This window comes from Acomys russatus, chromosome 15, assembly GCF_903995435.1.
Source record: "Acomys russatus chromosome 15, mAcoRus1.1, whole genome shotgun sequence".
NCBI classification, from domain to species: Eukaryota; Metazoa; Chordata; class Mammalia; order Rodentia; family Muridae; genus Acomys; species Acomys russatus.
In genome coordinates this window covers 16,050,700-16,063,228 of record NC_067151.1, presented here as the reverse complement: position 1 = coordinate 16,063,228, position 12,529 = coordinate 16,050,700, and the positions used below count along the sequence as shown (strand labels likewise).

General features: G+C 36.5%; 1 protein-coding gene across 2 annotated transcripts in view; it reads right to left on the bottom strand.

The window, feature by feature from the left end:
- Bltp1 (bridge-like lipid transfer protein family member 1) overlaps positions 1 to 12,301 on the bottom strand; it is a 174,508-nt gene extending 162,207 nt beyond the window's left edge. For both annotated transcript variants that reach the window (XM_051157074.1, XM_051157075.1), the window contains exons 1-4: positions 12,199 to 12,301; positions 8,833 to 8,949; positions 7,824 to 7,902; positions 6,685 to 6,749 (exon numbers count right to left, since the gene is read on the bottom strand). In XM_051157074.1, the coding sequence (XP_051013031.1) occupies positions 6,685 to 6,749; positions 7,824 to 7,902; positions 8,833 to 8,949; positions 12,199 to 12,295 (358 nt within the window). In that variant the 5' untranslated portion in view covers positions 12,296 to 12,301. The remainder of the gene's footprint in view (positions 1 to 6,684; positions 6,750 to 7,823; positions 7,903 to 8,832; positions 8,950 to 12,198) is intronic.
- Positions 12,302 to 12,529: the final 228 nt, after the last annotated feature.

Here is a 12,529-nt window from a genome sequence, read left to right as displayed (position 1 = left end):
CAGAGATTTCTTTTGTTCTAATATGAAATTTACATTTTCATGACATCTTTTGTAATTTTAGTCGATTTTTTATCTTCCACCTAAATCATTATATTAAATACTCTTTAAAATTGAATAACCAATTAAAATTAGTTTTTAAAAAATGAGTGAAAAATAACTTTTATTTTAGTAGTATGTGAAACTATAATTTTAAAGAGAGATACTACTCTTTGTGAAGACACCAAAATGAAATGTTGAAAACTATTAGCTGTTATAAATTTTTTACTAAGAAAATATACTGCCACTCACATTTCTTAAAAGAAAACTAAGAAAAACAAATCATAAATATTTATTTTTAACATAGTAATCTTGTTACTTCAATCTTGAAGTATTTTATCATCACTTTCTAGGAGAACTGGGCAGGAGGGAAATAAATTCAGCCCAAAAAATAAAAATTAAAACGGTGGTAAAAATAAAGAAAAGTAATATTAACTCCAAGCTCTTGGTGGCTATGAGTGGTAAGTTTCCTGTCATTTAAACAGCTCTTTGACCTGGATTCTCTGCTGTTTCTCCAGGCTCACTGCATGACTACGAGCCAAGACAATCCCTATTGCATCAACCGTTCCATCATTCTTCCTTACTGCATATCAAATGCTTAAAGCAGACAAATAAACAGGTAATTTTTATTAAAATGCATAAGGAACTATATTCTTAAAACCATTCTAAACAAGTAATTCAAACTCCATCATCCATCAGGTTTAAATCTGTAATCGACAATGGCACCCCAGACTCTAAGGTCAAAGAGCATATGGCAGCATTCAATGTCTCCAATTTTTATTTAACCAATACGTAATTTTCCTACCCAAACCCAATACAGTGTTCCTCAACAACAAATCTGTCTTTTCCACTGCTACAGTTCAAAAGCTTTGACTGGTCTTTCATGTCTGCTTTTCTTAAACATTTAGAATCCAAACACTTTCTACTGCTCAGCCTCAAGTCACCGTCACTTTCCACGTATAGCCATCTCAGTCTAGTCTACTTTTGTCCTGTTCTTCCTCACACTGGGCTAAACACATTGACCAGATTATTTAAAACACAAGATCATCTCATCCTCTATTCCCTAACTCTCTAATGGCTTCCTATCTCACTCAGAGAGATAATATGACCTTCCAAATATGTAAGTCCTACACAAGCTACACTCTCACCAGGTAATTCTGTTGTCCACTCCAACTCCAAGTACAGAAGAACCACAGAAAGCTCTCCCTGAGACAGCGACGCTCATACACTCCCCTCATGGCTGAACTGTTCTCTTTAGCTCTCCTCTGCCAGTCAAGGATCTCTGACGTCCCAGGAGCAACTTCAACATTCAGCTCACCTGGCTTTTATACAACTTTTCTCAGCATTGTATTTTTCTCCTTACTTGCTGATTATCTAAATCTAACATGAATGTGAGAAGCGCAGTGAACAGTGGTACCATTTTAGTCACTGGTAAATTCCTAGTGCCTGGAAGAATGCTAAATATACAGAAAAACTCATTTGTACAAAAAGAATCAACAGGGCATCTTCCTAACATGCCATCTGTCTAGTAAAGCAAAAATCTACCATGAGATCTTACACTGCTTAAATAATAAGTACAAATATAATAAATATAAGAATATTTTTATAATCTCACATAGACCTGTACAAGTAGAAATTATTACCCAATTCTTCAAGTCATAAACAACTCAACTGGAAACTTACTGAGGCACCTGCCCTCAGTTTTAGGTATCTAGAAGTTTAGTAATGCTCCTTTAGGAGAAACGCCCTGAGCATCAGGTTTATGCCATGATGGCCAATGGAGGAGTTACAGAGCCCAAATCTGTCCCTAATGGGATCAGCAGTGATGAATAAACAAATGAGGACTGCAGAAGATGAAGCCGGCTGCTCCCAACTTTATCTCTACCATGCAGAATATGCTGAAGATTCTCTTTTCAGTAACACTGCTGCATTAATGTATTTAGGATGCCAAGGTATAAAATTAAATGTGTTAATTTATTAATATATTGGGCAACCCTCATAAAAACTAAGTACACACTACCAAACATTATAAGATCCCCTAATTCCTTCTTCCATTCCGTAGTTCTACCACATGCCTGGTATATGGGCAGGAACGCAATACATACCTAAAATACTGACCAAAAATAGTAATGGGTCAAACCTTAAATAAAACCTACTGTTTCTATTTGTTTTCCCTGCACTGACAATAGTGAAGCCAGACTTCTAACAGTAAATCAAGTTTAAAAGCCAGATTGACATCCATGCTTACACATGGTCTCTGTCCATGATCTTTTCCATCAATGCCACCAGCCTCCTATAATTTGCAGAAATGCTCTATACAGCAACACTTGCTCCTCTATCCTTCATCCCTACCCTGATACATACAGAGTCAAAAGTTCTAAAAGCAGATCCATAGAGACAGACAAACAATGAATAGTATACCTATCAAAGAGGCAAGTACACAAAGATGTACACCATACATAGGTGTGCTCACACAGGGACTTGGAAGTACTCAAAGACAAGCCTCACAAGCACATACTCTGGAGTACACGCCTACAACTACTAAAACAATGACAAATGTCTTTTACAGACATCTAACTATTGCAAACAACTAATTTTATAGCCTAGAGAATAAGTTACAACAAATACTATGGCTAAAAATCATTAAATATATCTCTTTCCTTCTGCTCTATTCATTTACTTACTTACTTACTTACTTACTAACGTATGATTATCTTGAACAACCAACAAATTTCAGTGTATTCCTGGCTAAAATTATTCCAAAAAACATCTACAGCAAAGAATTTCTGGACCTGAACATCACTCTTTCTTCAAATCAAACAATTCCTATTTCTAATGAAAATCTTGGCCTTACCAAGAGGCAGTCTTTAATTCATCTCCTGGGAAGTCCAAATAGTTTCCACTGTTTTCAGGCCCATGCTCCAGCTAGACTCGAAAGTTTTCTGTCAAGGAACGCCAACCATCTACACTGACTGGGTAACTGTCAAAGCACATGAACCTGACCCTACGTCAGCAATAATATCTTGGCTATAAATTCCTACTAGAGAATATAGTTCACTATTAAAATGTTCCATGTTACAAATAATCACATGATCTACTAATAGTACTTAGATTTTGTCAGCGCTATGTTCCAGCATATCACTATTCTAAAACTACTTTATTCTAAAACTCTGGTCCCAAATCATGGAAGATTCATAATACATACAGAATGAACAGTACACTCTACATTGCTACGTCACATCTCTTTACTTCTGTGATTATGAGCACACTGCTAAGAACATTAACTTCCATAATAAAGAATTCCCTTAAAAGGTATATAGAAAATAGATTAAGCTCATAGTTACATTAACTCAGCAGTGAAAAGTGGAATTCTTTCCATTAAGACTCAATGAAGACAAAAATATCTACCCTTTTGTATTTTCAGAATTGCTGTAGTTCCTTACCAAGGCAATAAGCCAAAAGAAAAATAATGCATCAATACGAAAGAAAGACATTAAATTGTTTGTTTGCTAACAACACAGACTTCTAGTTAGAAAATCCTCACTATTCCACAAAAAAAAAACTTTTGTAAAAAGATGTGTTTGTTTTTGTGTTTGAGTGATCTATCTGCATGTACACCTGCATGCCAGAAGAGGGCATCAGACCCCAGTATAGATGGTTGTGAGCAACCATGTGGTTGCTGAGAACTGAACTCAGGACCTCTGGGAGAGCAGACAGTGCTCTATAACCACTGACCCATCTCTCCAGCCCCTCCACCAAAAACTCAAAACTGAAAGAATGAACTCAGCAAAGTTACAAGATTAAAGATGTTCAACATGCAAAAACCATTCACATTTTTCCACACTAATAGCAAGTTTTCAAGAGAACAATTTCAACATTACCAAAAAATAAATAGTTAAGATTAAATTAACCAAAGGAATTAAACTCCTAGACACCTAAAATTGTAAAACACGAAGAAAAGGAATTGACTATTAGGAGAAAATATATTCCATATTCACAGGTTAGAATACTGTTAAAATTTTGCTAATAAAAGTCATCTACAGAGTCAATATAGTCACTTCAAAAACTCCAATTTTCCCAGTAGGCTCATAAATTTAATACTTGGTCACCAGGGAGTGGTGCTATTTGAAAGGATTAGGAGGTGGGCCTTGTTGGAGGAAGTATGTCACTGGCTCTGAAGTTTCAACAGGCCCACTCCCAGCCCAGAGTCCCTCTCTTCCTGCTGCCTTAAGATATGCACGTAGAATCTAAGCTGCTTCTCCAGCACACGCCTACCAGCATGCCACCATGTTCCCCGACATGACGATAATGAACTACTTCTGCAACTGACAGCAAGCCCCAGTTACATGCTTCCCATTGTAAGTGCTGCTGTGGTCATGGTGCCTCTCCATGCAAGAAAACACTAATCAAGATAGCAGCTAAGCATCCTGTTAGTATTTTGTGGGAATTGCACTGATTCTGTAGATAGCTTTTGGTAAGTTGGGAATTTTTACTATGTTAATCCTACTGATCCATGAGCATAGGAAATCTTTCCATCTTATGATATCTTCCTCAATTTCTTTCTTCAGATTATTGAAGTTCTTGTAATACAGGTCTTTGGCATGCTTGGTTAGGGTTACACCAAGATACTTTATATTACCTGAGGTTATTGTGAAGGGTATAGTTTCCCTAATTTCTTTCTCAGCCAGTTTGTTGTTTTTGTTTTTGTTTTTGTTTTACATGAGGGCTACTGATTTAGTTTTGTTGTTGCTGTTGTTGTTGTTGTTGTTGTTGTTGTTGTTGTTGTTAATTTTGTATCCAGGCACTTTGCTGAAGGTGTTTATCAGCGGTAGGAGTTCTATGGTAGAATTTTGGTGGTCATTTATGCACACTATCATATTATTTGCAAATAACAATACTTGGTTTGACTTCTTCATTTCCAATTTGTATTCCCTTGATCTCCTGTAGTTGTCTTATTGCTCTGGCTAGGACTTCAAGCACTATATTGAAGAGATTCCGAGAGAGTGGGCTGCTTTGTCTTGTCCCTGATTTCAATGGGATTGCTTTAAGTTTCTTTCCATCTAATTTAATGTTGGTTATAGGCTTGCTGTATAGTGCCTTCAACCACTCCCAAAGAAGACCAACCTGCGCCCAGGAGGGCTTGCAGAGACTGAAGCACCAACCAAGGACTGTGTGTAAACTGGACCTCGTCCCCTACACAGATGTAGCACATAAGCGTTCAAGCTTCATGTGGGTCCCCTAGCAAAGGGAGAAGGGCTATCTCTGACATACACGCTTTTGCCTGCATTTTGATCAGTTCCTCCTGGTGGGGCTGCCTCACCAGGCTGCAGTGGAAGAGAATGTGCTCAGTTCTGATGCAGCTCCATGTGCTGATGGGGGTGGAGGACTCCTCTTTTCTGAGAAGCAGGGAAGAGAGGATAGGCAAAAGGAGGGGGGGGTGAGACTGGGAGGAAAGGAGGGAGGAGTGACAATCAGGAGGTAAGGTGGATAAATAAATTAACTCTTTTAAAAAGCTAACAGCTAAAGGAAAAGTAATCCTAAAGTTTATTGGGAACTACGGAAGACCCCAAATTGCCAAAGAAATCATGAGCACAAAAACAAAGCTACAGATAGCTCATGTATTCAATGTTAAACTAGATACAAAGTGACTACCACTAAAATAGCACAATACTGATGCAAAGAAGACAAACAGACCAACAGGACCACACGAGAGTCTAGAAATGAACCCAAGACGTTGATAAAACTAGTCTCTTTAATAAATTGTATTGATAACTATAAATCCACATGCAGAATCTCAAAACCATATTGAAAAAAATCATCTTAAAATGGCCTAAAGACTTATAAAACCCCAAATCATAAAACTACCAGGAAAAATAAACAACAACAACAACAACAAAACAAAAAACCAGAACAGTAACCACTAAATATCACGTTGGTTCAGGTACTGATATTTAGACTTGACCCAAAAAACACAAGAAAAAAAGATAAAAATAAAATACCTTTATTTTGACATAAAACAAAGGAAATAATTAACAGAAGATACAAATTATTCATTAGGAGCAATTATTTTCAAACCACACAACTGATTTTTAAAAAGTCCTCTGATAAAGACAGTACACAAAATATTTAAGAAACTCAAGCAGGTAGAAAACAATTGGTTAGGAAGTGAACAAGAGACCTACTATTTCTCAAAAGAAGACCTATGAATGCTAACATAGAAGTAATCACCACCACTAGTCATATGAGGTGTGTTGGCACATGCAGTTCCAGCTACGAGAGAGACAGAAGCACAAGGATCTCTTGAGTCCAGAAGGTCAAGACCAAGATGGGTAACATACCAAGTATGACTAAAGAGACGCTGAAGACTGTGGATACCTTAGAAAGGTGCCTAGAGTGCTGGGAAGCCATTCTACTCAGAATATGGTCAGCCCCACATAGTCTACAGATGCTAGAAACATGGGTAGCATAGTGAGAAGTGACCGAATAAATGGTAAAATGATGGAGTAAGTTAAGCAAGACATACAATCAGAGCTTTGTAAATGCCAAGTTATTTAAAACTACCTATTCTGTGAAACTTTAAATACATATAAAGGAAAATTCTGGTTATATGATTAAATACCTTCAATATGTGTAAAAGTAAGAACTTACCATGTTGTTTCTGCTTTGGGTTATACATTTTCCACCACCGAAAAATAATGAATCCATCTTGAATCCTAAAGGAAGACAGAGCACAAAAACAAGAACCCAACTCACTTTTTAAAACCCAGACTGGCTTCAGACTTGTTTGGAATCACCCTGTCTCTACCTCCAGCTTTACTTGTTCTTATGTCATCATCTTTCAGTTAAAAAAGAAAGAGACTGCCTAACTCCAAATTAAAAAGGAATGCTTATTTAATTGATAAAATTGTATAGCTTTATTATGTATAACATATAAATCACTCAACTTTTCTAATTAGATAAAACATAATGCTGGAATACAGTTACAGCAAAGTGAAGAGATAACAAAAAGACTTTGTATTTTAAATAACATTTTTAAGTATGAAAATTCTAATTTAAAGGGTAAATCTTAAAAAGGGTGCTATTAAACTGAGGGAAATTTTTCAAAGATACTCTTTCATATCTATTAATGACCTTTGACCTCATGCCTTAAAAGGATTCACTCTCAGCTTTGTAACTATAATTTGTACTTGATTTAGAAATAATTATAGACTACCATAGAAGTTGTTTCCCAGTTTTAAATGAGGTATAAACAATGCCAAATCACAGTTCCTTTCAATTAACCCAAAAATTTTTCTAAGTCTCAAATTTTGAAAAAACATAAAAATATAGTAAGCTTTTCTTCAAAGGCTACAGGAAACACTTTAGTCATGTCATTGTTCCCTATTATATTCAGATTAGTTTTACATTCTCACAGCAAAACTGTAGGTGCCAACACCTGCTTCACACCTGCATATGCTAACCTTGAAAAAGGAGCTCACTGATAAGAGCCACCAATGCGCCTGACACTTATTTTAAGTAACAAACATTGAAATAGTCATGTAAATCAATGGTTCAATTTTCAGCTACAGAACAAATGAAATTATTCATTTCTATAAACTGCTAGCTAAAAAAAGTTTTTGCTAGTCTAAATAAACCTAAACCAAATTAACTCACAGATAAAAATAATTTTAAACACTATTGAAAAAAAACTTTTAATTTATAGCATATTTGAATACATAAGTTATATTAAATAAAATCATTTTTAAAATAATTCACATTTGTTTGTGTCTCTTTTTATTTCTCATTACCTAATAGACATGTCTTCTGTAATGTAATATATTTCACGAACCATGACTTTTCCAGAAAGAACAGAGAAAGAGAAGGAACCTGTTACAGAGAAAAGAAATAGTAATTAACTACAGCAATTCTTTTAATGCACAGAAGAGCACTAGAGCTTAGACAATCTTAGCCTTTAATTTAATAATCTTTTCCCATTCTTTTCTCCATATACTTGCAGTTCTTATAAATCTCTCTTCATTTTTTCCCAATAAAAACAAAAGAGTCAAAAATATCACTAATGGACTGACTGCTAAGTGATCACATAGGTAACCATTTCATATGGGTAAATCCTTCAGTTACAAACAGCTACTGCACATACCCAAACAGAATCTAACTCACCATCTTTCTCCATTAACCTGTCTGCATCAGTCATTTCCCAAATTAAAAGAAGACCATTTATGCTTCAGAGAAGATTTACTCGTGCTCATTAAGAGGTATCTGAATACGAGGAGGGGCTGTATCCGGCCGCCTTGCCTCCCATTCTTCCTAATAACCCTTCCACTTCAAGGAACATGGCTTCCTAATGCAAATTCCCATCCACTTGCACGCTTTCTACTGATAGCAAGAAATGGACTAAAATTGGCCACAAAATGAAATACACAAAATTATGTCAACCTATAGATTCTTAAAGTGTCAACTTTATAAAAAAAAAAAAAGTCACACCTATATTGAATATGCAAATTCTAAGGAAATTTTGATTTAAGTATGTTTAATTCCTCAAATATTTCTAATAAGCATCTTTTGTAAGAGATAAAAAAGCCAAAAAGTTACTGTAGAAATACTTTAAGTATTAAGAACAGGGTAAACAGTAGTTCACTGCTATTTAAGGAATGTTACAGGAAAAGCCAGATACACTGACTACTTCAAACTCATGAACCAAAAGCAATGTTCTAAAGCTACTATTTGTTTATAAAACATAAATTTATAATGTATTATCTTATGGTAACATGGAAGAAATGAAGTGTTATACATACTCACCAATATGGATATAGCCATGCTTATACAATCTGTTAAGAACCAGTGTTAAAATAAGACCAACATTCCGAGAATTGTAGTATGTGAGATAAATAATCCATCCACAAGACAAAATGGTAGCTGTTCAGAAAAGAAAAAAAAAAAAATCAACAAAAATAAGATTTACTTCCATATAGGAATCTATACTCTGACAATTTAATAATAGCAATTTTAAAGTCATAAGCTAATTCTTTTTTACATAACTTTCTTTTTCTTATTTATTTGACAAACAAATAAACAATAAATACATAAATAAACACATAAAATTTTAAAGTGTAGGTGTTAATCAGATTAAAGTGCAATGTTTCAAGAACTTGAAGGCATTGCCCCATGCCTCTGCCTTCAGTTTCGGCTAAGAGAACTAAAATAACTAATTATTCTGACAGGTTTTTGCCTTTACATGGACCTTGGTGCTTCACTTTTACAGCCTCCAGCATGCTTTCTCTGTTCTGTGTACTGTTCTCGTACCTCTCCTCTGCCCATAACTCCCAGACCTGTCCATCCAACGGTATTCCATACCTCGTGTGTGTTCTGTTCGCACTCTCTTACTATTTCACCTTGACTAGTCTCTGAATGTTCTAATCCATCTATCATGCCTTCAAGCACTGGAATTCACTTTTCACTTGATCTATTTTATGGGTGAGGATTTCTCTAAGTTTTTTATTTTTAATTTATTGAAATTTTCAAACTGATTTATTTTCAGCACTTCTATGAATCTAAGGAATTCCTTTCTTATGTCTGTATTGACTTCTTTACTTCATTCAACTGTTTGTGCTCTTTGAGGTCATTCATTTTATTTATGTCCTCTTTGATTTCACTGAACGCTCTTTATTATCCTTTTTTTTTATTAATTTATTCATATTACATCTCGATTGTTAGCCCGTCCCGTTTCCTCCCATTTCTCCCCTTTTCCCCTCCCCTATGTCCGTGACCGAGGGAGACCTCCTCCCCCTATATATGTTCTCAGAATATCAAGTCTCTTCTTGGTAACTAGCTATCCTTCCTCTGAGTGCCACCAGGTCTCCCCATCCGGGGGACACGGTCAGAAAAGGGGCACCAGAGTTCGCATGAGAGTCAGATCTCACTCTCCACTCAACGGTGGAGAATATCATGTTCGTCGGCTAGGTCTTGGTAGGGGTTTGAAGCTTACTGCCTACATTCTCCTTGGCTGGTGCCTTAGTTTGAGGAGGACCCCAGGATCCAGATCTGCCTGTCATAAAGTTCTTCTTGTAGGTTTCCAGGACCCTATGGGTCCTACTATTTCCTCTTTCTTCCATGCTACTCTTGCCTAAAGTCTCAATCGGATATCCTCTCCTCTGACCCACTTTCTTGGTAAGTAAAGATTTTCATGGTACGTATCCCTTGGACTAGTGTTTTGATATAAGTGAGTATATACCGTTTGTCTCTTTTTGCTTCTGGGTGAACTCACTCATTATGATAATTTCTAGATCAATCCATTTGTCCACAAATTTGACTGCCTTGAGAGTTCAATCCTTTCTCTCATTGGAGGCTATTACTGCACAATTAGGAATTTGCAAATGTGTACTGCAGCCTTGCTTTTTTATGTTTCTTGCATTTCTGTATGGAGAATTAAGCATCTGGGATTAGATCATTGGTTGGATTTTTTAAATCACCCTTATCTTTTTTTCATTGCAAATATTTGCAGTATTCAAGTAGAACTAAGTTGTAATGTGGTTACGGTGTCATTTTCCCCCCATTGGATCTGACTCAACCTGAGAACAAACCACTACTGACTACAAGTCAAGTGTATTATGAAAACAGAATAGTCTTTAATTAAAATAATTGCCCTCAACCCTAATACTTTTGGGTGAGTACAAAAATACAGTGTGCAACAATGTATCAGTTACTAAGAACAGTGATGGAAAAAAGAATAAAGTAAAACTAATGGTTAGTATTAGAGCAACAGACAGGAAACAAACAGAGGGATGTAACAGTAAAGATAAAAGGTACAAGGCAGCTCCATTTAATGGTGAAATGGAGACAGAAAAAAATGTAAGGAAACGTAACCAACAACATAAAGCCTCCCCAGTGCTTAGGAGACTGAGGCAGGAAGACCCACAAACCCTGGCCAATCTGTGTTCTTAAGGAAAGCCAAAATTAAGAGGGAGAAAGAGAATAAAACTGATCCACTAAATTGAATTAGATGATACATAAGAGAAATATAAACAAGAAGGAAAGAGAAATTGGTAGAGTACAAAGTCTTATGGGGGCCTGATGGCCTGATGTTCCTCTGGCCCATGTCTCATGATGTCCAGAGCACAATGCCACCTCTCTCTCTGCACAGTCCCAAAGTTTTGTTCCTTCACTACTGAAACTATTGTATTTCTTCCATGCTGGGCATCCCAACCATCCCCAGAGTATTCTGCAAAGATCCTAAGAGCACTTCCACTCCTCCCAGGCAAGGCCTGCCCTCCCAGCAGAAGGAAGCCTGGAACACAGAGCCAGTAAGAAGAAATAGCTCAGCTCAAGGGACAGGTGAGCAGCTCACAAGCTGCTGCCACCACATTCACATCATTCCTGTTTAGGCTACAGGTGCCAGAGCCAGAGCTACTACCTGAGCCACGCCTCTTTCAACTTAGAGAAAAATGGTTTCTTAATCAATGATCTCTATGTTCAAAGAAGCACGGCCCGGAAAATGGCTCAGCTGGTACAGGGCTTGCATGAGACCCTGAGTTTGGATCTCCAACACCCACATAAAAGCCAGGTATGGCACCACGGAACTGTTAAACAGACCTGGGGAGCCAGAGACAGGAGAATCCCAAGAGCACATTGGTCAGTGATGAGCTCCAAGTTTGTCGAAAGATCTGTCTCAAAATATATGGTGCTGAGAAAGCACCTGATGTCAACCTCTAGACTCCACAAAACACATGTATATCACATCTCATACGCACACACACACACACACACACAAAAGTAATAGAATGCAGGAAATGTTGCCAAAGGCACATTAAATAGGCTACTTTATCCCAAATATCTGCAGTGACTGTTATAACAATAGCTTACTACTGAAGAACGTCACTGATTATGGTACAGTAGATGATGTCAAATTTTAACTAGTCATGAGAAGTTGTCATCTATAAGATTTATATTTTTAAGACACCCTATTCATGAATATACAAAAGGAAAAACACAAAAAGTATTGTTTTAATAATGAATTGCCCATTTCTTTTAAATGTATAACTATTTTCTAAGAAAGGAGAAAGTAGTGTGTCACAGGTTAAGATGAGACACAGTCAACCACTGCCTAAAACCTGACAGTTACTAAAATATGCACAAAGTACAGTATTTTTAAAAATACATTCTACTTACCAACAAGAAGCCAGACAACATTAGAATTGTGCTCTGTAAGAAAGTCTTCCAGTTGAGTGATGCTAGGGACAATGCTCTCATTCTTCCTTTGATCCATTCCTGATGTTTTCCAGAGCATCTAAAGGCCTAGAGGAGATCAACAGTTAAACTCAGGGCAAAGATTCAGAAAAGAGCAATAGAAATCTTGTAAAGGAATAAAAGGTGAATTAACAAGGCTCACTAAGTCACCTTCTATTTCTGTCACTGAGAATGCAAGTAAACAAGAAATGAAATGTGTACACATTTCTATCTAAATAAAAGACCATGGCTCACATTAGGAATGTCTTGATTA